Source organism: Neovison vison, chromosome 2, assembly GCF_020171115.1.
Source record: "Neovison vison isolate M4711 chromosome 2, ASM_NN_V1, whole genome shotgun sequence".
NCBI classification, from domain to species: Eukaryota; Metazoa; Chordata; class Mammalia; order Carnivora; family Mustelidae; genus Neogale; species Neogale vison.
In genome coordinates, this window is record NC_058092.1 from 20,018,155 (window position 1) to 20,043,692 (window position 25,538).

Genomic DNA, 25,538 nt, shown 5'->3' on the forward strand with positions numbered 1-25,538 from the left:
AATTAAGATTTTCAGCACTGCATCAGAAGAACATTAAAACCAAGCACGGAGCACTTTCAAGACCGAGGCCCGCGCGACTCTACAGTTTGTAATTCCAAGAAGCTGGTCCTGGCCATGATGACAGAGGTAGGCTATCCTTCAGACAAGCGCCTTCTTTCTGGGCCTCCATTGCCTCATGGAAACATTGGAGGAGATAACTAAAGACATTTCCAGTTCCACCGTTCTATAAAATGGTAAATTACTCTAGAGGCAGACGCGCCGTTTGTCCTTTTTTTCAACTCCACCAGAACGTAGCTCAGGGTTTTCTGGAAAGCTCCAATCATCTGGTGACCATAGCAACTCACGCCAAACTCCGGGATCCTGGGCTCCGCCCACCGCCTCCTGGACGCGCTTGTCGATTGGCTCAGCGAGTCGACCAATGGTGGGTGAAGCGGGCTGTTTGCCGCGCAGTCACTGGTCGCGGGCCAGGAGGGAGGCGGGAAGAGAGGGCGAGAAGGCGGGCCTGGGCGGTGCGGCGCGTGCGTGTTTCCGGCTCCGCTGCGGAAGGCGGACGACTGGAGCGGTTGGGCCGGACACAACACGAAGGAACCGGGAGAGCGCGGGACGCGAGTGAGGTGCTAGGATCTCGGAGCGTGGCTAGTGGCAGGCGCGATGGGCGGAGAGCAGGAGGAGGAGCGGTTCGACGGCATGTTGCTGGCCATGGCGCAGCAGCACGAGGGCGGCGTGCAGGAGGTAACGGCCCGCGCGGCGTCGGCCTGGCCTGGTGTCGCCGTGCTCGCCCACCCGCGCGGCCCTAGACACCCTCATTCCACTTCCCTGCCTTCGGGGGCCGAGATCCACCCCAGAGCTTCGCGGGTTCTTGTGATCCTCCTCCATTCCCACCATGTCCCAGCTTCCGGTCTGGCCTCCCCACCGCACTTCTGTCCCGGGCCCCCGGCGCCGCACAGGAGTCTTAGCAACTGACTAAGACTCGGCTAAGGAGTCTTAGCAACTCCTGCGTCTCCGAACGCGGCCCTGGAAATCCCGCAGCGCTCCCCGTAGCTGGTCCCCCAGTCTTACACATGCTTCCGGCCTCATTTCCTCTCTGATGGCCGCCCCCGAAGAGCAGTTCTTAGGATGAACCATCCTAGACTTCGGGATTTGCATCTATCAAGACCGAGACCGAGCCGACGAATGTGCGTGTGGGGGGTGGGGTGCAGGTGGGGGGGGTGATGTTAGCACGTGGTCCTTTCAGGCCTTGAATGGGGAATAGGAAGCCTGGGTTCACACTTTGTTTCCACCACCTACCCACAAGGGACCTTTGCATATCTGCAAGGCTCAGTTACTTTGTCTTTGAGACAGAGCTATGAATCTCGTATTTTCTGAGTAGTGAGGAGACTAGTGTCTTGAAGTGAAGGACAGTAATGAATTGTCAGTAATGTTCCAGACACTCCCCGGACTGGGTCCTAGGTATATAGATGCGAGCAGAAGTCTGTCCTTGCCCTGATGGAGCTTGAAAAGAGCTTTTCAAAAGCATAATCGTGCATACTGACCACACAGTAACACACAGACCAACTGGTATAGATTCTATGGAGTTGGTGTTTTGGACCAAAAACATGGAAAGTTAGAAGTAGGAAAGCCTGTCAAGAACTCTCATTCTGAAAAGAAACCAAAGGAACTTGCTCAAAATCACCCACCGTGTTCCTGACTTAGGACCACATTCCTTAGGCCCGCTTTCTTTCCGCAGTTTATTGCTGATTCTTTATCTCACTGGGAACATGTTTTCTTTGAGCTTTCCGTTCCCATTCTTTTACCCAGGTCGGGTGGAAACCAAGGACTCCTAAACCCTTTGAATTGGGAAGAGTTACTAATCTGCATGTGTGTAAAGATTCCCTCCCCCGTCCTCCTAAATTGTTGACCCTAAATTGGATTTGGGAGTGCGTTTTTGAGTGAATCAAAAAAGTATCTAAAAGTAGAAATTCAACTATGAAGATTAAGTTCTAGCATCAGCCTTAGAACCACTCGTTTGAGTAAATAAAAGGGCTTGTATATGCTAACTCTAGGTCACCACTCGATCTTTTCATTCAGCAGAAGTTCTAGTGAGCATATGCGCTGAGCCAGATCTGGTGCCAAGCTTTGGGGATGAAGAAGCCACAGTTCATCGTACCTACGTGTGAGGAGTGCACTCTGGCAGGAAGTCTCTTGCTCAGGGTGGGACACTGCTCAAGGCCCTCACCTCCAGTATCTCATTGGATCTTCACTAGGTTCCTAGAAATGGGTCCTGCTGCTATTTCTGTTCTAGAGTTAAGAAACTTCCCCAGGATGACAGCTAATATGTATCAGTCTGATACTCAAACCCATGTGCTTACCCACTTGAATACTCTGGTTAACTGGCCAGAGTTCATTGGTTTTACCCTTTGAAGTGGCTTCATTTGCTCCCCTCTTTGGCTCTGCCCTAGTAACTCAGGCACTGCCAGTCTGGATGGACTTTTTAGTACCTGGAAGCAAAGCCGGGCCTAGGTGTTTCAAGCCCTGGATGCAGAGGAGTATTCTGTATCCTTAGGCTGTTTCTAGTGCCTCAAAGAATGTGAAATGCATGTACACATACACAGGAGAAATGAAAAATCTGTCTCTTGGACGATCTGAATAAGGTTGGGCTTCCTAGTGGAAGTCACTAAGGTCGGGCCTGTTGGGGAGGCTGTCTCCTCAGATGAGAGGCTCAGGGTGAAACAGTCCAGTCCCGAGCTCCCTCCTGGACTGGAATCTGGTTTCTGTGCACTTGAGGGGCTCCTGATATGGCATCTCCACAGCTTCAGTTTCCTTCTGTCTTTCAGCTTGTCAACACTTTCTTCAGCTTCCTTCGACGCAAAACAGACTTTTTTGTTGGAGGAGAAGAAGGAATGGCAGAGAAGGTGAGTGTTGGGGCCTGTGGTACCTTTGGAGCCTCTGTTTCTTCAGAAAAAAAGCTCACCTGATCTTCCCTTGGCATAGTAATAACCTTCAGTGGAAGTAAAATGCCAGAGGTGAAGAGTTGGAGAAGGGAAGCAAACTGTCATGTACTGAAGCCCTTCTCCTTGCCAGGTGCTTTACCTATCCCTATTTCCCATGATCCTTCGGTGGCTTCAGTAGGGCAGGTGTTACTATTCCCATTTTGCAAATGAAGAAATTGGCTCAAAGTGTTTGGCACTTTGTCCAAAGTCTGTCTGTCTGTTTTTTGTTTTTTTTTTTTTTTAAAGATTTATTTATTTATTTGAGAGCAAGAGTGAGTGTGCACATATGCACATGTATGAGCTGGGGGGAGGGGCCAAGGGAGAGGGAGAGTCTTAAGCAGACTCGCTGGCTGAGCTCAGAACCCGCCTCTAGGCTCGATCTTACAGCCCTAAGATCACAACTTGAGCCGAAACCAAGAGTGGATGCTTAACCAACTGCGCTACCCAGGCTATGGGACTTTGTCCAAAATCTTGAGCTAAGCTGTAGAAGAGCCAGGGTTGGAACCAGACTCTGTTGTAAAACTGCCTTCTGCCCTTGACACCACACTTCTTGGTTCCTTTTCCATCAAGGAGGTTTTATCTGATTAGCTGAGATGAGAGTGGGCATGTTAGAAATTGAGCTTAGAAAATAAATGCAGGGGGTGCCTGGGTGGCTCAGTGGGTTAAAGCCTCTGCCTTTGGCTCAGGTTGTGATCCCAGGGTCCTGGGATCGAGCCCCACATCGGGCTCCCTGCTCTCTCTCTCTGCCTGCCTCTCTGCCTACTCGTGATCTCTGTCAAATGAATTAAAAAAAAAAAAATAGAGGGGAAAAAAAAAGAAAATAAATGCAGGAAAACGTAAAGCCATCCAGTTCCAATCTTCCCAGGCACTGTGACCCGAAGTTCATGGATTTGGGTATTGCGCTTTGTGCTACAGGCTTTGAGACCTTGAACTTCCTTTTGATTCCTTAGGTTATAGCTATATTTTTGAAGATTGGAAAGTCATGATGATGTTACCTCACTGAAGGACTTTTCGGACCTTGTTACTTGTTTTCACTCACAGAGACATGGTGACAAGGAGGAGACATTTTGCAAACTGCTTTCTGTGGCTTCAGGGATCTGACAAGCTGGAATGTTCTATACTGTGTCTTGATGATCTGAGGCTACTCTGTTATGGACACAGTAGCCTGGGAGTGGAGAGTCCTGGGATCTTGGCCCAGCTGTGTGGGTTGGTTGATTTCCCATTGGTACTGTGGTTCTTTCAGTATGTATGTCTGCAAAATGGAAGAAGGACCTACCTGTAGGCTCCTTCTGGCTCCAATGTTCTTTCTGTGTTAGCTCAGCACCTCCTGTTTTTCAGTGGCCAAGACTGCCTTCTAATAGTCATTCATTCAATGAATATTTGTCAGACACTTAATGCTTTGTTTGTGGTAGGTATTATACCAGCTCCTTTGGGATTGCAGAGGTGAATACAGATGTGGTTTTTGTTTTCATGGATCTCACGGTGCAGCACCCTGCCCCTGCCCCCAAAACATGGAAGTCATGGGAGTTAGGGAAAAGCCCTGGAAGTGTTAAGTGCGGACTAACCTAGGATGGGGGTTCAAGGGAGATTTTCTGAGGCAGTGGTGCTTGAAGTTTGAAGGATGAGTAAGAGGTAGCTGCATGAAAGGAGAGAGGTGAGTGATACAAAGAAGAGGTATTGGGGCCCCTGAGTGGCTCCTTTGGTTAAGTGTCCACAACTCTTGGATTTGGCTTGGGTCGTGATCTCAGGGTCATGAGATGGAGCCCACATTGAGCTCTGTGCTCAGCTAGGAGTCTATTCGACAGACTCTCTCTCCCTGTCCTTCTGCCCCCCTGCAAATAAATGAAGTCTTTTTAAAAAGTGGCATCTTGGGGCGCCTGGGTGGCACAGTAGGTTAGGCCTCTGCCTTCGGCTTGGGTCATGATCTCAGGGTTCTGGGATCGGGCCCCACATCAGGCTTTCTGTTCGGCGGGGAGCCTGCTTGCCCCTCTCTCTCTGCCTGCCTCTTGCCGGCTTGTGGTCTCTCTCTCTCTCTCTGTCAAATAAATAAAGAAAATCTTTTAAAAAAAAGTCTGGGGATGATGGTAGCTGCCGTGCATTGGATGTGTGCTGGATGTGAGCATTAAGTGGGGACTAACCTAGGATGGGGGCTCCTTGGTCCTTTGTTCCTTAGAACCAAAGCTGTTCCCCAGAAAATTGGTCAGAGTCAGGGGCAGGCAAAAACCTGTCCAGCCTTCCCACCTGGTCTCCATTTGTAACACAGTAACTTTTCTATTGCGTGCCTACTGTGTGCAGGCCACCAGCTACATCATTTTCAAGTGCAATGGTTAGGAGCATGGGCTCTGGAGTCAGCCAAAAGTGAGTTAGAATCCCAGTCCCTGGTCCATCACCCACCTCCCCGCCCAGCAACTTTGTGACATTGGTGAATCATATTTTCTTATCTGTAAAGTGGTCTTTTTTTTTTTTTTAATATATTTATTTATTTGACAGACTGAGATCACAGGTAGAGAGGCAGGCAGAGAGAGAGAGAGAGGAGGAAGCAGGCCCCACGCTGAGCAGAGAGCCCAACACGGGGCTCTATCCCAGGACCCCGGGATCATGACCTGAGCCGAAGGCAGAGGCTTTAACCCACTGAGCCACCCAGGCGCCCCTGTATAGTGGTCTTAATCCTTATCTCATAGGGCTGTTGTGAGGGTAGAAAGAGGTCATGTGGATAAAGTGGCTGGTGTTTGAGTATACAAGTTTATGGTGTGTTTGTTTTTTTTTTTTAAGATTTTATTTATTTATTTGACAGAGAGAGTGAGCACAGGCAGGTAGAGTGGCAGGCAGAGGCAGAGGGAGAAGCAGGCTCCCCGCTGAGCAAGGAACTCGATTCGGGACTTGATCCCAAGAGGATGGGATCATGACCCGAGCCGAAGGCAGCTGCCCAACCAACTGAGCCACCCAGGCGTCCCTATGGTGTGTTTTTTAAAGATTTATTTATTTGAGAGAAAGAGAGTGCACGAAGGAAGGGACAGAGGGCGGAGAGGAAGTGGTAGAGAAGCAGACTCCCTACTCAGTGGGGAACCTAATGCAGGGCTTGATCTTGTGACCCCAAGATCATGACCTGAGCTGTAATCAAGAGTTCAACTCCCAACCAGCTGAGCTGCCCAGGTGCACCAAGTTCATGGTCTTTTTTTTTTTTTTTTTTTTTTAAAGATTGTATTTATTTGACAGCGAGAGGGAAAGAGAGAGCACAAGTGGGGGCAGTGGCAGGGAGAGGGAGAAAGCAGGCTCCCTGTTCCCCAATGTGAAGCTCAATCCTGGGATCATGACCTGAGCCGAAGAGAGATGCTTAACTGACTGAGCCACCCAGGCACCCCCGTGCTCCTTTTTTTGAACCTCTTGGGGCCAGATGTATTTGGGGATTTGGAACTCTTTGGATTTTAGGAGGTGATACAAGACATATACTATACACAGAGTAATTTGTTACAGTGCAGTAATGTATGTAACATATGCTATGTGAGTTAGAGGCATCCTGTAATGAAGCATTAGTATTTCTGTAGAGAAATGTGTATCAATATTCATACCAAGTGGGAGATAGGAGGACTATAAATACCTTCAGGCCACAGACTCGTAAGTCCAAAAACACTTTTCATGGTTTTTATAGCTTTGGGGGCTAGGAATTCAGGATAAGGGATTGTGGATTTGAGGAAAGCCGTAATGATGAAATCAGTATGTTATTGACATAGGAAGAGAAAAGTGGGACAGTGAATTAGAATAGAGAACCTAGAAAAAGTCTAGCATATGAGAATTCAGTATACGTCTGATGTAGTAATTCAGTTCTGTAGGCAAAGGATGATTGAATATGTCGTTGCTGCTACAACTGGCTATTTATCTGTAAAGAACTACAAGTATACCATCTGTTTTACTCATATGTAAAAATAAATTGCAGACCAAGAAGAGTCCGGTAAGGAAAGTTAGGAAACCATATGATCTTGTGTGGGAGAGGCCTTGCAAAATTAGAAACCTGGAAGCTATAAAAGAAAAGGTAGCTTGTTGCCTCTTCAAACGTTGAAAACTGTGTGTGTCTGGCAAAAGAGACATATAAAGTTAATTGGAAAATAGTAGATTTGGAAAAAATGTTCACTACAGAGGACAGAAAATTTAATGACTAATTTAATATGCAGGAGCTTATAAATTGACAAGAAAAGGATAAGCAGAAAATTAGGCAATTCCAAGAGGAGAAGATCCAAAGAGCATATTTCCTAGTAATCTAGGAAATCTAGAAGAAAGAGTGAGATTCCCTTTTTTTCCTGCCAAGCTGATGAAAGTGTAAAAAGACCCACAAAAAGCATTGCTTACAGGGATGTGGAAAAAGGGGTAATCTTGGGGGGCGCCTGGGTGGCTCAGTGAGTTAAAAAGGGGTAATCTTCAGATATTTCTGGTAAAAGTGAATTATTGTGGCTCTTTAAAATTTTTTTATTTTTATTTTTATTTTAGATTTTATTTATTTGACAGAGATCACAAGTAGGTAGAGAGGCAGGTTGCGGGGAGGGCAGGGAAGCAGGCTCCCTGCTGAGCAAGGAGCCTGATGCAGGACTCGATCCCAGGACCCTGAGATCATGAGCTGAGCCGAAGGCAAAGGCTTAATCCACTGAGTCACCCAGGTACTCCCCAATTTTTTATTATAAAAGATGCTCAACATCACTAATCAGGGAAATACAAGTCAGCCATGCTGAAATATCACTTCACACCCATTAGGATGGCTTCTATTAAAAAAAAAACAACAACCAGGGACGCCTGGGTGGCTCAGTTGGATGGGCAGCTGCCTTCGGCTCAGGTCATGATCCCGGCGTCCTGGGATCGAGTCCCACATCGGGCTCCTTGCTCCACAGGGAGCTTGCTTCTCCCTCTGACTCTGTCTGCCACTCTGCCTGTGCTCGCTCTGGCTCTCTCTCTCTCTGACAAATAAATAAATAAAATCTTGGGAAAAAAAAAAAAAAAACAAACAGAAAAATCTCATGTATTGGCAAGGGTGCAGAGAAATTGGCACATTTGTGCATTATTGATGGGAATACAAAATGGTGCAGCTGCTATGGGAAACAGCATGGTGCTTCCTCAAAAATTAAAAATAGAACTACTGTATGGTCCAGTGATCCGGCTTCTAGGTACATACCCAAAAGAACTGAAAGCAGGTTCTTGAGAGATTTGTATACCCGCGTTCACAGCAGCACTGTGCACAAGAGCTGAGAGGTGGAAGCAGTTCAAGCTTCTGCTGATGGATGAGTAAAGAGTGTCATGTATATGTGTGATTGATCTAGTGGAATATTGGTCAGCCTATTAAAGGAAGACACACACTTAAGAGTACTTATTGAATGAGGTCATTTATATGAAGCTCTAGAACAGGAGTGTGTTGTCTCTCGTGTGTGTTATACACACACCCTGCCCCCGCCCCCCCCGCTTTGCCATGTTCAGGTTTAATATCTCCCTGTCTCTCCTGGCCAGGCTGGGGGGAACCACTCTTTACTCCAAGATCACCTAGCCTAGGTCAGGGAAAGCCTGTGTTTGGGTATGGGGCCTGTCTTCTAGAACTAGTACAACTGTCCTCATCCCTTCCCCACTCTGCTGGGCTGTGGTTCCCGAAGATGTGTCCAGTGACCAATGCTTGGCTCTGCGACAGCCTGCCAGTTGGCATCGCAGAGTAGGCTGCATGCCCTCAGGGGTCTCTGCCTGGGGCTGGGCCTGGGTAAAGCTGGTAGGAGGAGATTGGGAGGAGGGGTCAGAGTCTGCTGTGATTGGCCTTGACTGTGCCTGGTGGTTCAGCTCTGCCCTCACCTAACCTCTAGGAGTTAGGAAGGAACAGGACAAATGGGATGTAACGTGATTCACTGGAGCTGGGAGAGGGGAGGGCCCTGCGCCCGCCTCCCTGTGACCACTGGTTGGCAAATGGCTTGAGTTCAAGGTCTTCCCGATTAGGGATTTGGGACCAAGGCCCTGTGGTGGTACAGCCTCCGCTGGCGTAATTGTCTCATGACTGATTCTATTGACAGCGGAATGGCCTTCTGGTGACTCATTTCTGTTTCACATGTGCTCCATTTTGTCAACCCATTTGATTTAGGGGATGCTTTTGGTGCCCATTAGCCTTGCAGAGGATGGAACTACCCCAGTATGGCATGAAGTTGGGAGTTCCGAGGTAGCAGGAGGAATTGGCACCAAATGAATGAGAAGCCATGGGACATTTGCCAGAACCTAGGTCTAGGAGCCCATGGATGACTTTGGTGACCCTGAGCCCCGTGCAGACCTCTCAGCTCTTGGAGACCCTTCCCTCCCTCCCACTCTGGCTCAGAGATGTTTGGAAGATGGTAAATTGACCACTGATCCTGTGGTGAGTGCCCTGCAAGGCCTGTTCCAGGTGTGGGGGTGGACACGGTTGGGTCTCCTGAGTTGGGTGTGTCCTGGGCCTGCTGAAGGTAAGGAGGTGCGGCTCTGGAGACACTGGAGCTGGTCCTAGAGGGTGAGCAGGAGATGGCCGGATGACCTGGGAGTAGGGACAAGGACATTCTAGGCAAAGAACAGCTTATGCAAGATTGCTTTTTGAAAATAATGAAATAGAAGCACAGAGTGATGACCTCAGGGTCACACAGGTAGGAGTGGTCTGGGAACTGCTGTCTAGGTATTACTCTTCTGGTCTGCTTGAGAAGTGGGCAGGAGGGCTTGTCAAAAATACAGACTGTCGGGGCACCTGGGTGGCTCAGTGGGTTGAGCCGCTGCCTTCGGCTCAGGTCATGATCTCAGGGTCCTGGGATCGAGTCCCGCGTCGGGCTCTCTGCTCAGCGGGGAGCCTGCTTCCTTCTCTCTCTGCCTGCCTCTCCATCTACTTGTGATTTCTCTCTGTCAAATAAATAAATAAAATCCTTAAAAAAAAAAAAAAATACAGACTGTCAGGGTGCCTGGGTGGCTCTCAGTTAAGTGGCCTGGCCAACGCTTGATTTCCGCTCAGGTCTGGAACTCTGGCTCCTGGGATGGGAACTCTGGTTCCTGCGTCAGTTTCCGTGCTCAGTGGGGAGTCTGCTTCAGGATTCTCTTTCCCTCTGCCTATCTCCTCCCGCCTCCTACCTATGCTCCCGTGCTTGTGTGCACGCTCTCGCTCAAATAAATAAATCTTAAAACAAACAAACAAAATAGGATGCTGAGCCCCACCCCAGATTCAGTAGGTCTGGAGTGGAACCACATTTGGAGACTGGTCGGTATTAACAGGTGAGCCATCTCACCTGTCACCATGTTTTTTTATAGCATGGAATGTACTTGTTCCACCCCTAACCAGCTGACACTGGGTTAGCCTGAGTCAGGCAAGGGATGTTGGGAAGCTAACACTTTGTATGTGGGTGTACTTTGTATGTGGGTGTAATTTGGCCGGGACCGTGCCAGCCTCTGTAAGGGTCTGTCGTGTTCGATCCTCATGACAGGTGAGAAGATCGGGCTTAAAAGCTGTCTGAGTCCTTCGCTGGTCCAAGGCTGCACAGCCAGATAGTGACAGTGGCAGCCGGATGTGAGTTGGAAGCGTTCTGGGGAGGCACAGTGGAAGAGGAGGGATTCGACACTGATAGCTTGCAGGCTGAGGGCAAGTTCTAGCCTCTTTGCTCAAGAAAGCTCTCCCTGGGGGCACCTGGGTAGCTCAGTGGGTTAAAACCTCTGCCTTCAGCTCAGGTCATGATCCCAGGGTCCTGGGATCAAGCCCCACATCGGGCTCTCTCTCGGCAGGGGGCCTGCTTCTCTTCCTCTCTCTCTGCCTGCCTCTCTGCCTACTTGTGATCTCTCTGTCAAATAAATAAATAAAATATTAAAAAAGAAAGAAAGAAAAAGCAAGCTCTCCCTGGCTCCCTGCTGATGTGGCAGGTCAGGGCAGTGCTGAGGGAGGCGGTGCTGGAGATGGTGTGCGCGGAAGAGAGCAGTCAGCGGGGCCGCGCGGGCCTGCGAGCTCAGGAGTTCAGCTTCTAACAGTTCAGCTCTGTCAGGAGGGACTCCAAGCAGATGAGAAGTCTGAAGCGCTTCCAGGCGAGGTCCTTTGCCAAAAATACAGTAGCCTGGATGAGAACGCAGCCTGTCTGCCTTCCCTGTCTGTGTTTTTGTCACTAGACTGATTTTCTTGTGTGTGTTTTTTTTTTTAATTAATTAATTAATTAAAAAATTATTTATTTAACAGAGAGGTCACAAGTAGGCAGAGAGGCAGGTGGCGGGGGGGAAGCAGGCTCCCCACTGAGCAGAGAGCCCAATGTGGGGCTGGATCCCAGGACCCTGAGATCATGACCTGAGCTGAAGGCAGAGGCCTAACCCACTGAGCCACTCAGGCACCCCTGTTTTGTTTTTTTAAAGATTTTATTTATTTGACAGAGAGAGAGTGTGAGTGCACAAGCAGGGAGAGCGGCAGGCAGAAGGAGAGGGAGAAGGAGGCTTCCTGCTGAGCTCATCCCAGGACCCCCAGGATCATGACCTAAGCCGAAGGCAGACATTTAGCCAACTGAGCCATCCAGGCACCCCTAGACTGTTTTTTTTAAATAGCCACTGTTTATCCCGCCAGGGGCTTGCAGGTATTCTCATAACAGCTCTGAGACCGGTGTGTACAGTGTGATCCCCATCTTATAAATGAGGAACCGAGGTCGAGTACAGGGCCGTGCCCAGGCGTCCAGCGCATAGAGGTGGGACTGAATTCCAGGCGTTGGGCCACCAGCCAGAGCCCCAGTGCCTCATCGCCTTCTCTCCCTTCCCCAGCTCATCACACAGACCTTCAACCACCATAATCAGCTGGCACAGAAGGCCCGGCGGGAGAAGAGAGCTCGGCAAGAGACTGACCGGCGGGAGAAGGCAGAGCGGGCAGCCAGGCTGGCCAAGGAGGCCAAGTCCGAGAGCTCCGGGCCCCAGATCAAGGAGCTGACTGATGAGGAGGCAGAGAGGCTGCAGCTGGAGATTGACCAGGTATGCGCGGGCCTCCCCATCCCTGACGCCCTCCCCATGGGCACTGGCAGCAAGGATTCTCTTGCCAACTGCTGTGCCTTTCGCCACAGAAAAAGGATGCAGAGAATCACGAGGCCCAACTCAAGAACGGCAGTCTCGGCTCCCCAGGGAAGCAGGTGAGAGCCATAGGGGGTGCCTGAGGCTCGTCAGCTTGGGAACTTCCTGGCACTTTCTGGCCTTTCTCTGTCTCTGGAATGCCTCCCCCTATACCCTCTCTCCCTCAGCTTTGGGGGTCCTCCCCAAAGTTTCAGATCCCACTCATAGACATTGGACCACAGGACCAGGTTTAAAAGAAACAACCCGCTGGCCTTAAAGCCTTGGTAGGAAAGCCCAAGAGCCAGAGGGCAGTGCCTGGACAGGTATCATTTGGGTTGGGCTGGGGTCTGCGTGCCCAGCCTGGCCCTGTTGGGGGCAACTACTCTGATACATCTGGGGGATATACCCCCCAGGGCTCCTCCCTCTGATGCAAGTCCAGCTTCCCAAACAATCCTTGGGACATGGATTTGGCTCTCCAGAGTGTCTGGTCTGACACTTGGTGTCTTAGCCCTACAGACAGAAGAGGAGAATTGATCGTTGGGCAGCCTGGTTTTGTTTTAGAACCGCCATACTCATGGCTACCCTGTGACCTTCTGTTCTGGGCTGGGCTTTCTTTCCAAGTCCCTTGGCTTGAATCTCGAGCTAGGTTCTATGGGTCCATCTCTGACTATCCCTGTTCCCCAGCTGTGTCCTTTGTCACATGGCCTGCTGCTCCTCTCAGGCAGAGATCAGAACCATTTTGTAACCAGTGGCTCTCAGTGGGCCATGGAGTGGGCAGCGACTGGGTCTGTTTCATCTTGCGGCTGTATGCCTAGTGTCAGCCCTGGGCCTGGCTTAGTGGGGGTGCAGTCTGTGTCTGTCAGGTAAGTAGCTGAGCACCCCAACTGTGAGCAGGAGGCTGAGGAGGACGAGGAGGAGGAGGACGAGAAAGACAAAGGGAAACTGAAGCCTAACCTTGGCAACGGGGCCGACTTGCCCAATTACCGCTGGACGCAGACCTTGTCCGAGCTGGACGTGAGTGACTGGGGTGAGGGTTGGGAGGTTAGGGAGCCAGCCTGGGGCTCCTTCTGACTTCTCCTGCCTCGCGCAGCTGGCCTTGCCCTTCCGTGTGAACTTCCGGCTGAAGGGAAAGGATGTGGTGGTGGACATCCATCGGCGGCACCTGCGGGTGGGCCTCAAGGGACAGCCGGCAGTCATTGACGGGGAGCTGTACAACGAGGTGAAGGTGGAGGAGAGCTCGTGGCTCATCGAGGATGGCAAGGTGGTGACAGTGCATCTGGAGAAGGTGCGAGCGGCCTGGTCTCCTCTGCGTCTTGATGGAAAAAGGAGGGCGGGTATCTGCTCATTTCACCTGGGGACCATGTGGGGGAGTCTGGCGGACATGTTTAGTCTGCCCAAGATTTTTAACGTAGGTCTGTCCCATTTTAGAGTCAGGAAAAGGGCAACTCAAGAGATCTGCCAGCCTCCTCTCTCTAGGTAGGGGTGGAATCAAGATGGAAATTCTTTGGGACCAAACCATCTTCCTTTGGTTTGTACATGCATTCGGTTCAGCGAATACATGAGTACCTACCACATGCCAGAGTGTTCTAAATGCTGGGGAGAGAGCAGGGGACAAAATGTAGCGAGTTGTCCTCGGAAGGCCTCCGGTCATGGTCATTCTCAGAGATGGGGCAGTACACGTAATGTAAATAAATGTCTCTCTAAAGTGTCATGGGTCCCAGGAAGGCTTCCCTAAGGCCCGTCCTAGCCTACCTGCCTCTCTGTCCCCTCTCTGTTCCCTTGTACTTGTTTTTCCTCCCTGCTGGAATCCCTGCCCTGCTTTTTCATTAGGTGTACTGTGTGTCCCTCCGGCCCAGCCCAGGTGCCGCTCTAACTTCTCGCTCTCTGCCCTGGATGAGTAGCTCCCCGTGCTTGATTTTTGCCCCAATGGCACTGATCTGTGACCGTCTCGTCCATTTCCCCCAGCCACTGGGGAGGGGAGAGGCCTTGCCCATCTGCACCCTAGGTCCCTACACAGGTCTTTGTGGGTCCCTGGTGTAGGATGTGGATGGGAGCGAGTTGGGTCCTGGAAAGGTTGAGGGGTGGATCCTAGGGCACAGAGGGAGCGACCTCCAGTCCTGCTGCGGTTCCCCTTCTCACAGATCAACAAGATGGAGTGGTGGAGCCGCTTAGTGTCCAGTGACCCTGAGATCAATACCAAGAAGATCAACCCTGAGAACTCCAAGGTGAGCTGTGGCTGGTTGTTGGGGGCGGGAGGGCTTCAGCTGGGAGGTGAGGGCATAGGTGGTCCCAGAGCTTCACCTGTCCCTGTTTCTGCCTGCCTTTAGTTGTCAGACCTGGACAGTGAGACCCGCAGCATGGTGGAAAAGATGATGTACGACCAGAGACAGAAGTCCATGGGGCTGCCCACCTCGGATGAGCAGAAAAAGCAGGAGATTCTGAAGAAGTGAGCAAGGCAGAGATGGGGGTGGGGTTGGGAGAGGTCGGTGTTGGGCCTGGACCTGGGTGACAGTCAGTGGGTCGCGGAGTAGGAGACAGGAGTTGCCTTTTCCCTTCTGGGTTGAGCCAGCCAAGTTTATGGATTTATAGCCTCAGCTTGCCTACCCTAATCACTTTCTGAGGTCATCTCGAGGGCAAAGGTACCTCAGGGTAGGAAGGGTTAACACAAGCAGTCATTGCCACCTACAGAAGATCCTGAGGCCCTACCACTGTCGGGCCTGGCTCCAAGTTGCTGAGGGTTCTAAAGAAATTAGATCTGATGTTGAGGGGCTGGGAGAAAGGGGCTAACTTCACAGGACTGGATGCCCTGTTTTACCTTCTTCCTACTTTCTTGTCCCAGGTTCATGGATCAGCATCCGGAGATGGATTTTTCCAAGGCCAAATTCAACTAGGCCCTGTGTTTGCCTCCCTGAACTCTTGGGGCTGAGCCCCCAGCCATCTACCCTCTTTTCCTACCCTCCCCTGGGACTTGGGGGCCTCGGGGTTGGGGCAGGCATGGGACTGGCTCAGGCACACTGGTCCTAGGGCATCATGGGAGAAGGGCTGGGGCCTTGTTGGGGGGTGTCTTACCTTCCCCGGTTGGCCTGCTGTTACACATTAAAACTATTTACTCCACCTGTGTCTCTTCTTCCCTTTGGCCTTTCCCCAGGGAACAGGCCTCTCTTCTTGCTGCTGTTGGGGGCTTGGCTTCTAGCCCAGATTCTGCCATGTGACCTAGAGCAAGGCCTTAGACCTCTCTGGGGCTGTTTTTCATTACTTAAAGGGAGAATTAAAGCAAGGCTTTTTAGTCTGTGTGTGACAGAGCAAAAGTGAGTTTTTCTGGTTACAGGGACCAGAATATATTGTCATATTCTTAAAGGGGCGCATCACTCAGCAAAATTTAAGACCAACTGGACTTGATTCCATTTTCATCTCTAAGACCATTTCTCACTGTGGACATTCTGAGTCTTGGAGAGGCCTTGACATGCATGATAGAGCTGAAAGCAAGGGGCCAGTTTTGTCACTAGCACTGGGGCCTTGTCACGGACCCCAAGGGGACCGTCCTGTGTGTCTGATAGGGAGCTGGATAAGTAGTTTGTCTAATTGTCACTTCCCAAAAGGGCCTGTGGGGACAATAAAAAGGTAAGGCGTGGGAGCTGTAGGTGAGTAGGTAGGGATCCTGGGCACCTAATTCGTTCAGCCAAGAATGGGCTTGTGGGCCTGCTCTGTCCTTCCTGCTGAGGACTAGCAAGACACTCCTGCATATGAGGAGTAGTTAAGTAGGATTTTTCTGAACCCAGTTGGCTTGTGTCCAAATGGGGACCTTCTTCTGCCCCAAGCAGGTCAGCTTGCCAGCTTTGGGGCAGAACTGCTAAGAGGCCAGCTTTCAGGTCCAGAGCCAGTTACTAGCTGTGTGACAAGTTCCTTGACCCCTCTGAGCCCCAGCCTCCTAGTCCTGACCCCACTCCAGGGTTACTGGGAAGGTCAAGAAGGTCCCAGTAGATCGCAGTGCTCTATCAGAACCAGGGAGAGGTGGAAGCAGCCTCATTTGAGGCTGGGAGGGGGCTGACCCATCCTCAAGGATTTGGGGAAACTGCAGGGGTGGCAAGAAGCAGGCCAGGCTGTAGGTGGTGAACTGAGGGGTCCGGGTAGGCCTACCTAGAAGAACCTCTCAACAATGACAGAAACCACTTGTCAGACCTTTCTCAGGTACATAAACTATAGAAACTGGCTCGTTGGAATTCAGTGAACCTGAGAGGTGGACATTCTTGGTCTCATTTTAGCCTTCTGACTTTGACCCCACAACACTAAGGCAGGCTGGGCACCCTATCCTGTCTCTTGCTCTGTGTATCGGTCAAGCAGATTGGACAGAAAGAGCATTATCACAGCCGAGATGTCCAGGCAGTCATCTACTATCTTTGTACTTGAAACTACTGTCATGTTAGCATATAGAACATAAGCCAAGAACCAACAGAACATAATGTGGAGTGGGCACTGCCCACAGAATTCGAGACAAGAGGTCCTGCCTGCCCCCCAACCCAATCCATTTAAAATAAACTGCTTTGAATTGTCACCCTCTCACGTGCTACCCTCATCCTGGGGAGAGGGGAGTTTGCTTGACTGGTTACGGTAGAGCTGGGATTCAATCCCAGAAGGTAACTCCTCTAAGTCTTTGCCTTCCATGATCCAGGCTGCCTGAAGACCGTGGGCAGGAAGGAACAGGCCCAGGCAGGTCTCAGGCCAGCGAGGGATCCAGGGTGATGTGGGCACCCGTCGCTCAGTGAAATGCACATGGTCCAGGAACCAGTCAGCTGAAGTGGGAGGGGCCAGGGGGCCCAGCCTCCTCCAAAGGGGGGCCTGCTTCCCCTCTTCAGGCTGTGGGCTCTACTTCTCCCAGAAGGGTTAGCAGTACACCTGGAGCAGCGGTGCTCCTGACGAGTCTGTGTCTGTGCCCTGGAAAGATGAATCGTGGCTGGCTGGGTATCCTGAGGGGAAGGGAAGAGGAAACAGAGGCTTAGAGAGGGAAGGAGCTCATCCAGGTCCCACGGACAGGGGGAAGCCTGTCAAGAAGGAGCGGAGTAGGACTCAAGCCTGGGTCAGTCTGATCTCAGTCTGATCCTGACTGGATGACCCACTCAGGTTCTTGACCTCTCTGAGCCCCAGCCTTGCTGTCTGTTAAAGGGGAATGACCCCACTCCTGTGGGCTCTGAAAACCAAGGCAGCAGCAATAGATGGCACACAGGGTGCCTTTTCAGCTCCAATGCATGGCCTCCGCCCTACACTGTCCTCCCCAGTGACTGGGGGGGCTCAGATGCCAACTTCTGGGCACCTGACCCCTGAATATCTCCCAGGTGAACCCTTGAAGCCAGCTTGTAGGATCAGGATGGGGTCTAGGCTGCTCAGGCTTCTGGTTCCTTTCTGATCCCATCCCCACGCATCCCCAGAGAAAGCTGGGAGAGGGCCATGGCAGGGGTGGTGGGGGGCGTGGAGGGGAGGCCCGAGGGCAGTTTCCTCTCTGTACTCATCAGGTCAGGACCAAACCTGGGGCTCCATAAGGCCTCAGCCTCCTGGCGATGACATCTGCAGTGGTCTCCTGGGAGATCTGCACTGTGAGTTCTAGGGAGGGAACAGGAGGGGGCAGTGGTCATTATCACATCCTTTCAACCCTAACCCCAACTTCAGCTCCCAGCCTGATGAGGGAGGGATCATCTACACCTGGGCCGGGCTTGAGAAACAATGTTTAAAACAAAGACACAACTAGCATATGCGTGTGTGTATGCGTGTGTGTGTGTGTAGTGGTGTCTGGGTGGGGGATTTGGTTAGGCCAGGGCCCAGGTCTAAATTCATATGGGATCCTGAATCTGTTAACCAGGCTAGGCCTGCAAACTCCGGCAGGTTGTACTAGGGGACAGAGGAGCCTCTTAGGGGACACGAGAGGACAAAGGAGAGCAGGGACTGGCCGAGGGTGGACCCACAGTGGTGAACCACCCAGTGTAGCCCTCCCTTGGCCAGAGTCTCCTCCACTCTGTCCCTCAGCCACAGGGGACCCCACCTACCATCCTGGCTGAGCCCTGAGCCCACCATGGTCTCGTGGCCACTGTCAGGGGCAGCAGCAGGGGCTGCACCCCGCACGGAGCGCCCCTCTGTGGTCTGCGGGCGGGCTCGGCTCTTGCGGGTACTGATGCGAATGATGCCGCGAACCAGGCGGCCCTCGGCATCCTGCTCATCCAGGTGGTAGTCCTGGGTGATACTGCTGATAAGGTCCGAGATCTTACTGGTCTTCTCCAGGAACACAGTGTCTGATGTGCACTTGGCCAGCTCGTCAATCTGGTGTACACTGAATAACTCGGTCAGCTTCTTGAAGATGAGCACATCGATCTCTCGGCTGGACATGGAGCCGCTTCCTATCTCGGGCAGGTCCAGGTCCGACTCATGGAAGGAGTAGTACTCTTCGGAGCCACGAGGGCTGCTGGCGAGGGTGCTAGGCAGGCTGTGCCGCATGGGTGGGGGTTCAGCCAGTGGCTCCTTGCAGCAGGAGTCCGCATCAGGGGCTGGGGAGGTGGTGCTGCGGTAGGGATACACAGGGATGCCTTTGAGCTTGACGTCAGGGTAGCTGAAACTGCTACCCATGGTTGACTTGAGCCGCTGGCCGTCGCGCCGGCTGGGAGGTGCGCGGTCGGGGCTGGGGGGTACTCCATTGTGTTCTTTGGCCCAGCTGGCTTCAGCAGCCCCCTCAGGGGAGTCGCCAGCAGACAAGCAGAGGCTGCAGCCCCGCATGCAGGCTCCGCATCGCTGGAGGCAACTCCGGCAGCGGCGGAAGCAGAAGGCAGCCCGGCACCAGTCCCACACCCATGGTCTCCAGGGCAGGCAGCAGGCTGGGGGCTCAGCAGCAGACTCAGGAGAGCTGGAGATGAAGGTAAGGCTCTCGGGCCCATGGTGGCCAGGGTCCTTGGGGTCTGGCCTGCGGGTGCGGCGGCTTGGTGGGGGTTGGGATGGCTCATCAAAAGTCTCCACGCATAGTTCTATTGGCCGCTCCCAGGGTCCCAAGCGTGGGGGCCCAGATGATGGGCGGGAGTGTCCAGGGCGGGGCATGGCTCACTGCATGATTTGTTGCAGCCAGGCACCTAGGGAGGAGAGGCCAGGAAGGAGTCACATTCAAGGGTGCAGTTAGGCCCAGGAACCCTCACCTAGCGTCCCTCCCTCTACAAAGAAGAAATTCTGTCTCTGGTCTAACCTACATTTCAAAATTTCCTGGGACAGGGCACCTGGGTGGCTCAGTCAGTTAAGCGTCTGACTCTTGATTTCCGCTCAGGTCATGATCTCAGGGTCCTGGGATCAAGCCCCATATCGGGCTCGACGCTCAGTGCACAGTCGGCTTGGGATTCTCTCTCCCTCTCCCCCTGCCATCCTCTCAAATAAATAAATCAATCTTTTAAAAAGATGTCCTGTGTATTATATAAGACTGATGAATCACTGACCTTTACCTCTGAAATGAAAAATACATTATATGTTAATTAATTGAATTTAAATAAAAATTTTAAAAAATTTAAAAAGTGTCCTGAGATTTCACACCCAGGGATGTAGCGGGGTGGCTACCATTGAAAAAGCAGAAAATGACAGGCACTGGAGACGTGGGGATGGAGGAGTCCTTGGAGAATGGTGTAGCTGTAGCAGACAGCACAGCAGTGCCTCCAAAAGTCAGACACAGGACTGCCACGTGGGCCTGCAATCCCTGCCTGAAGTCCCCCAAAAGGACGGAAAGCAGGAACTGAAACAGACATTTGCATGCCAGTGTCCACACAGCAGCATTATTTGCAATAGGCAAAAGGTAGGAACCACCCATATGTTCACTGACAGATGTATGAATAAACAAAAATGCCACATATACTTACAATGGAGTATTATTCAGCCCTAAAAAGGAGTGAGACTGATGGGTGCCACAACACCGATGAGCTCTGAGACATTATGCTACATCAAAGAAACCCGACACAAAGGTGACATATTGTACCGTCCCACTTATACAAAATACCTAGAACAAATTCTTAGGACAGAAAGTCAAACAGTGGTTGCCAGGGGCTGGAGGCAGGGGCAAATGGGAAGTTAGTGTGTAATGGGGAGAGTTCCACTTTAGGAAGACGAAAACGTTCTAGAGATGGATAGCGGTGGTCAAACAATACCCAACAATGTGAATGTGTTTAATGCCACAGAACTGAATGGTTAACGTGGTAAAAAAACATTTTAAGTGGCAAATTTTATATAATGTACATTTTACCACATGAAAAGAAAAATCTCCAGACATCTCCCTTTCTGGGGAATGGTCTCCCTCAGTTTATTCCCTCCGTTGGTAATCCCACCCAACAGAGTCTCTGAGGCTCTCAACACATGCTTTCCATGTGAACCTGACCATCACTACCTTCCCTTCCCCTTTGCCTTCAAATCAGTCATGGGAATGTGACAGTTCCCCTGTCAATGTTTCAGTCGGGGGGAGATTTGCTCTCCTAGCAATATTTAACACCAAGCATTCTTTTGCTTCCTTTGATTAGACATGAAAGCCAAGCCACAAAATACACTTTCTTTCCCTTCTTGACTTGGTTGCTAGCAAGCTCAGAGTGAAGACTTCATTCATTCCATAATCACGGAGCCTGGCCCCATGTTAGGCGCTGTAAAACCATGGATGATCTGCCTTTGGCTCAGGTCATGGTCCCATAGTCCTGGGGTCAAGCGCCACATCTGCTCCCTGCTTAGTGAGCCTGCTTCTCCCTCTCCCTCTGCCTGCTGCTCCCCCTGCTGTGCTCTCTCTCTCAAATAAATAAATAAAATCTAAAAAAAAAAAAAAAAAAATACACAGATGAATAAACTACAGACCCTGTTCTTGTGATTCACTCATAGTTTTGTAGGAAAAACAGATGCTTAAAATCTCCTAAGATGGGACACGTAGGTTATTTGAGGCATTTTGGGAGTGAATAACTATGCCTAAGGGAGTCAGGGAGCCTTATGTAGCCATGTGTGGAAGGTTCTTGATCCCATGTAGGGATTTGCATGGATTTTTTGCAACACTTATCCTTTATCTGTTTATCCCTGATTTAATGGCACTGGGGTCCCAGAACTGGTAATGTGTGAGGAGCCTGGGAGGAGACATCAGGAGATCTGTGTTCTAGTCCCAATTGTGGCTCGAACAGACAATGTGCTTTGGACAAATAAATGCCACTTCTTTAAACAGGGCCATGATCATCTCTCACCCAGGTACTATCAAGGCTCTCGTTCTGGCCACCTACATTCCCTTCTACTTGCTGCAGCCAAGGAGAACTTTAAAAATCTGGCGAAACCTGGCAGATTCCACTGTAACCAAACGACCAAAGTTAACAATCCTCAGTAAAGGGATGAACTGACATCCTTTGCCTCCTGGTACTCGGCACTAAGAAGGAAACTGCATCACTTAAGAAGTAGTTCTGCCCCAAATGCATAACCTGAACGTAATCATGAAGAGATGTCAGACAAGTCCAATTTAAGGGAATGACAACCAAATGCAATGTGTGATCCTGGATTGGATCCTGGATCAAGAGGAGAAATTGGATACTGGATAATGTGGATAAGTGGTGAAATTTGGAAGTAGACTGTATATTACAGTAATATGCCAAGGTTAAATTTCCTGAATTTGATTACTACGGTTATATAAGACAATGTTCTCAGGAAGTATACACTGGAGCATGATGTCAACAAGCTAATCTCAAAAGTTTCCCAAGAAAATCAGAAGATGCGTGTGTCTCAAGAGAGTAAGGGAGGGAGGAAGGAATGCTAGCCAGGGCGGCTGGTAGGAGGATACAGGAGTTCTTTATTCCTGCCATTATTGAACTCACTCCCCTGACCCCATTCTGCACTCCTTCTCCAAGGCCCCTCCAGCTCCCCAAGCAGATAGGAACTCCTCTCCCCACAGCCTTCTGCTGGGCTCTGTCAGCTGGGTTGGCCTTGAACCCACTGTTTGAAGATAAGCCTATATGACCCCAAGGGGCAGGGACTGTGACTGTGTCTGACTGCTTTCTGGCTCGGTGTTGGAACAGGGTTGGGTACAGTAAGTGCTTCAGGGGACTGACACATTCTGTGTCACCTCAGAGTAGAATCAGGACCATTGGGTAGGAAGAAAAAGGACTTAGGCTCTAGGCTGACCAGACTAGGAGTAGCAGCAGGCTCAGGGAAGAAGGATGAAATCCTCTCCAAAAGTGTGTACACGGAGACTTAACAGGTGACTTGGAAGTCCCTCATGATCCAGACAGGCCAGTGGTTTAAAACCTTTGCCTTGAGGGATGAGTATGGAATCATTCATTCACTTAATTAACAAATACTTAGTGAGAGCCTATTGAATGCCAGGCATTGTTCTAAATTTGGTGGATACAGTGGTAAAAGAGACAAAATTACCTAATCTGCAGACCTAAATCTGCATTCTAGTGAATGAGTTAATTATTGATGGCTTACATTGTTCTATGTGCTGTGAATGTATTAAACCAATTCTTGGGGCATCTGGATCGCTCAGTGGGTTAAGCCTCTGCCTTCGGCACAGGTCATGATCTCAGGGTGCTGGGATCGAGCCCCATATCAGGCTCTCTGCTCAGCAGGGAGCTTGCTTCCCTCCTCTCTCTGCCTACTTGTGATTTCTATGTCAAATAAATAAATAAAATCTTAAAAAAAAAAAAAAAAACAATTCTCACAACCTTATTTGTAGGTATTATTGTTGTTGTTGTTGTTACTATACACCGAGAGGCCCAGATAAGTTAAATAAATTGTTCAAGCCGCACAACTATTTGTACCCAAGCAGCCTGGCCCAGATTCTTACCCACTACCTCATCCCATCTATTACTTGGGAGGAAGGGGGCAAGCTGGCCAGCTGCCAGCTCCATGGACAAGCCTGAACCCATGGAAACCACAGAGGAAGCCCTGAGTCTTCTAGGCTCAGGCCTTGGATGAGGAGGTTGGGTGTCTCTACACTGTTTGAACCACACTGAGCTCTGGGGGACCTAGGGTTTCTAAAAACATCAAGGGGTTACTGATGATGGTCTGGTCACTCCTTCTCTAACTCCAAGGCTTAAGGATTTGCTACTATTCATTAAATTCACCCACCAAATATTTATTGAACACTACCATGTGTCCAGCACTGTGCTAAATGCTGGGGAAATGGCAGGGAATGGGCCAGAAACAGGCTCCGACCCAAGAGGACTTTCACTTTACCTAACAGTCACACCTGCTCAGAAGTAGTGTATCTCCACTTTACAGATCAGGAAGCTGAAGCTCAGAAGTGACTTGCCCAGAGACACCGAGCTGGAAAGGGATGGAACAGGATTTGTCCTGTGGTCTGCCAGACTCTGGAGTCCATGTACTTTGTTTTGTGCCACATACCTGGAATGGGGTGAGACAGAGGGAAGTGGGGAGCAAGACCTAGGGTAAGGACAATAGCTCCTCTCAGTTTCCCCCTCTAGGTCCAGAAACCTCCTGAAGTCAATCTCAGCCCATTTTTTTCAGGTTCTATCTTCCCCTAACTGCTGCTGTCCCCACCTCCCAAGCCCTAGGAACACTGGTCACTTGGCTGAGTGAAGGCAGGACCCCGGCTCCTACTGTGGCCTGGAGCAAGACTCTGGGCCTCAGTCTTCTCCTCTTTAACAAGGGAAAAGAGGAGTATCTTCCTGGGCCACTGTTGAGGTTTAAACGAGTTATTCCGTGCAGCCTGCTTGGTGTGGTGCATGGAGTGGGAGGGGCTTGGAAGCTGGGCGCCCCGAGTCGCTGCAGGGATCTTCCTCAGAGTCAAAAGGTCCTAACCCACCCTCAGCAAACTTCTCTTGATGGTCTTTCCCCTTCCCTAGTCCCTGAGAACACACACACGGGTCTGTCTCGGTACTATTCCCCTCCTCCCAAGGTCCCCAGGACAGGCCCCACCCCTGTACCTAGCCCAGTCTAGCACAGCCCACCGAGAGGGGCACCCCAGCCCTGCTCGGAGAAACAGCCTTCTGCTCTCGCACCCGGCGTCCCCGCACCCTCTATTTCCTGCCCCGAAGGCTCAGCCTGTGACTCCGGCATCCGGGGACACCTACTCGCGAGGCACGAGAGAACCAGACCCCGGCACTGCCCCTCGGATCAGCACAGCCCCTACACCAGCAGGGCCCTCGGGGCGAGCACCACCCTCTCCAGCTCCGCGGGCAGACGCAGCCCCTCTCCCCACCTGACATCTTTCCTCCGGGGGTGCACGGTCTCCCGCCCCCTCCCGACCCTGCCTCCCCGGGCCAGCACGGCTCCCGCCCCCAGCCAGCGCAGCCCTGAGGGCGACCGCGGCCCTCCCACCCCACTCTGCCCGCCCAGCCCCGGCGCCCGCTCGGGCCGCTCCCAGGCCGGGCCCGCACACCCCGGAAGTGGGAGGGTGGCGCCCGAGGAACTGGTCCCGGGACCCTCCCCCACCCAGGCGCAGCCTCAGGGGTCTCTCCACACCAGTGCCGCCGTGCTTCGCGCCCCCACGGGCCCGCGCGGGGCTTACCTGTCCCGCCAGGTGAGCCGCCTCCGGCTCGGCCCCTCCCCCCGCCCCCTTCGCCGCTCACCTGGAGCGCAGGTGAGCGTCTCGCGGGAGCGCGGCACGGGCCGCCGCTGGGGACACACTTCCTGCCTCCGCGAAGCTCTGCCGCCGCCGCCGCCGCGCACCTGGGCTGAGGCCCCGCCCTGGGCGCCGAGGGTGGCGGCGGGGTAGGGGTGGGGGGCCCGAGGCCTGGCTCGCGCGCAGTGTCTACGCCCTCCAAGCGGTGCTCAGCCTGATCTGGCTAAGTGAGGCGGGCAGGGTAGACCGACGCTGGCAGGGTAGACCGACGCTGGCGGTTCAGTCTCCTCTTCCGTTGAATGGGCAGGTAGTCCGAGCAGTCTCCGAGCACCTGGGGAGCTCTTGCCAGCTCTTAAAGGCGCAGCTCCAAGGGTGTGTATCTCCTGGGATGCCTTCCCTGGCCCCTAGGCCTGTCTGGTTTCCTGTTACATAGAACAGTTCTCTATACTTCGTTATCATAATATTCAGCACACAGTTTTCTTGTCTTGTGACTCCTCCTTTTCTGACTTTAAGACACGGTCTGGTCTTGTTCCCAATGCTCTCGCTGCCCAGTGCAGGACGGGCGCATACTAGGTGCTCAGCAGATTTTCTCGATTGAATGAACCGCTGGGCTCCCCGAGTTTTTCCTTTGCCCTGAGACAGAATAGGGGGTACGCGTCCTCTACTCAGCTGCGCAGTTCACCTCCGTTTGGGAAAGTCTGCAGGGGAGATCAACTACCTCTATTCTGGGGCCTAGAAGCAGGGGGTGGGGGGACTGTCCAGTCCTGAAAGACATATCACAGAGCCACAGAGGTGACCAAAATGGGCCATGACTACCACATCCCATGGAGTCTCTGGAAGAGGGACCATCACTGGGTGGCAAGAAGTCAGGGCTCAGACTCTCTTGGGTTCCTGCTCTCCATAAGAATCATAACAACAGTACCAATAAACAAATGACTTTCTTCCTTTTCTTTTTTTTGAACACGTGACGTTCAAGGAGCAGCTCCAGGACT

General features: G+C 51.6%; 2 protein-coding genes across 7 annotated transcripts; one reads left to right on the forward strand and one right to left on the reverse strand.

Annotated features, from left to right (window-relative positions):
* Positions 1-530: 530 nt before the first annotated feature.
* NUDC (nuclear distribution C, dynein complex regulator) lies at positions 531-15,113 on the forward strand. Its single transcript, XM_044237529.1, has 9 exons — positions 531-732; positions 2,814-2,891; positions 11,721-11,924; positions 12,014-12,079; positions 12,894-13,013; positions 13,090-13,284; positions 14,141-14,224; positions 14,327-14,445; positions 14,839-15,113. The coding sequence occupies exons 1-9, from the start codon at positions 652-654 to the stop codon at positions 14,888-14,890; spliced, it is 999 nt and encodes a 332-aa protein (XP_044093464.1). The 5' UTR covers positions 531-651; the 3' UTR covers positions 14,891-15,113.
* A 1,261-nt stretch (positions 15,114-16,374) lies between these two features.
* Positions 16,375-24,574, reverse strand: KDF1 (keratinocyte differentiation factor 1). 6 transcript variants are annotated; one of them, XM_044237522.1, is made up of 5 exons: positions 24,493-24,557; positions 23,212-23,366; positions 18,035-19,102; positions 17,520-17,594; positions 16,375-16,963 (listed from the first exon to the last, which is right to left on the reverse strand). In XM_044237522.1, the coding sequence occupies exons 3-5, from the start codon at positions 19,068-19,070 to the stop codon at positions 16,881-16,883; spliced, it is 1,194 nt and encodes a 397-aa protein (XP_044093457.1). In that variant the 5' UTR covers positions 19,071-19,102; positions 23,212-23,366; positions 24,493-24,557; the 3' UTR covers positions 16,375-16,880. The 6 variants fall into 6 exon arrangements, with proteins under 6 accessions (XP_044093457.1, XP_044093460.1, XP_044093458.1 ...); XM_044237525.1 differs by lacking the exon at positions 24,493-24,557 and adding an exon at positions 24,184-24,204; XM_044237523.1 differs by lacking the exon at positions 24,493-24,557 and adding an exon at positions 24,056-24,129.
* Between the last annotated feature and the right edge of the window lie 964 nt (positions 24,575-25,538).

Excerpts from the sequence above, each read along its gene's own strand:
- KDF1 (XM_044237528.1), bottom strand. The coding sequence starts at position 19,070 with ATGCCCCGCCCTGGACACTCCCGCCCATCATCTGGGCCCCCACGCTTG. Across the intron at positions 17,595-18,034 it reads CTCAGGGCTCAGCCAGGATG|AACTCACAGTGCAGATCTCC; the intron begins GTAGGTGGGGTC and ends TTCCCTCCCTAG. Across the intron at positions 16,964-17,519 it reads GAGGCCTTATGGAGCCCCAG|GATACCCAGCCAGCCACGAT; the intron begins GTTTGGTCCTGA and ends CCTTCCCCTCAG.
- NUDC (XM_044237529.1), top strand. The coding sequence starts at position 652 with ATGGGCGGAGAGCAGGAGGAGGAGCGGTTCGACGGCATGTTGCTGGCC. Across the intron at positions 2,892-11,720 it reads AAGAAGGAATGGCAGAGAAG|CTCATCACACAGACCTTCAA; the intron begins GTGAGTGTTGGG and ends TCCCTTCCCCAG. Across the intron at positions 11,925-12,013 it reads TGCAGCTGGAGATTGACCAG|AAAAAGGATGCAGAGAATCA; the intron begins GTATGCGCGGGC and ends CTTTCGCCACAG.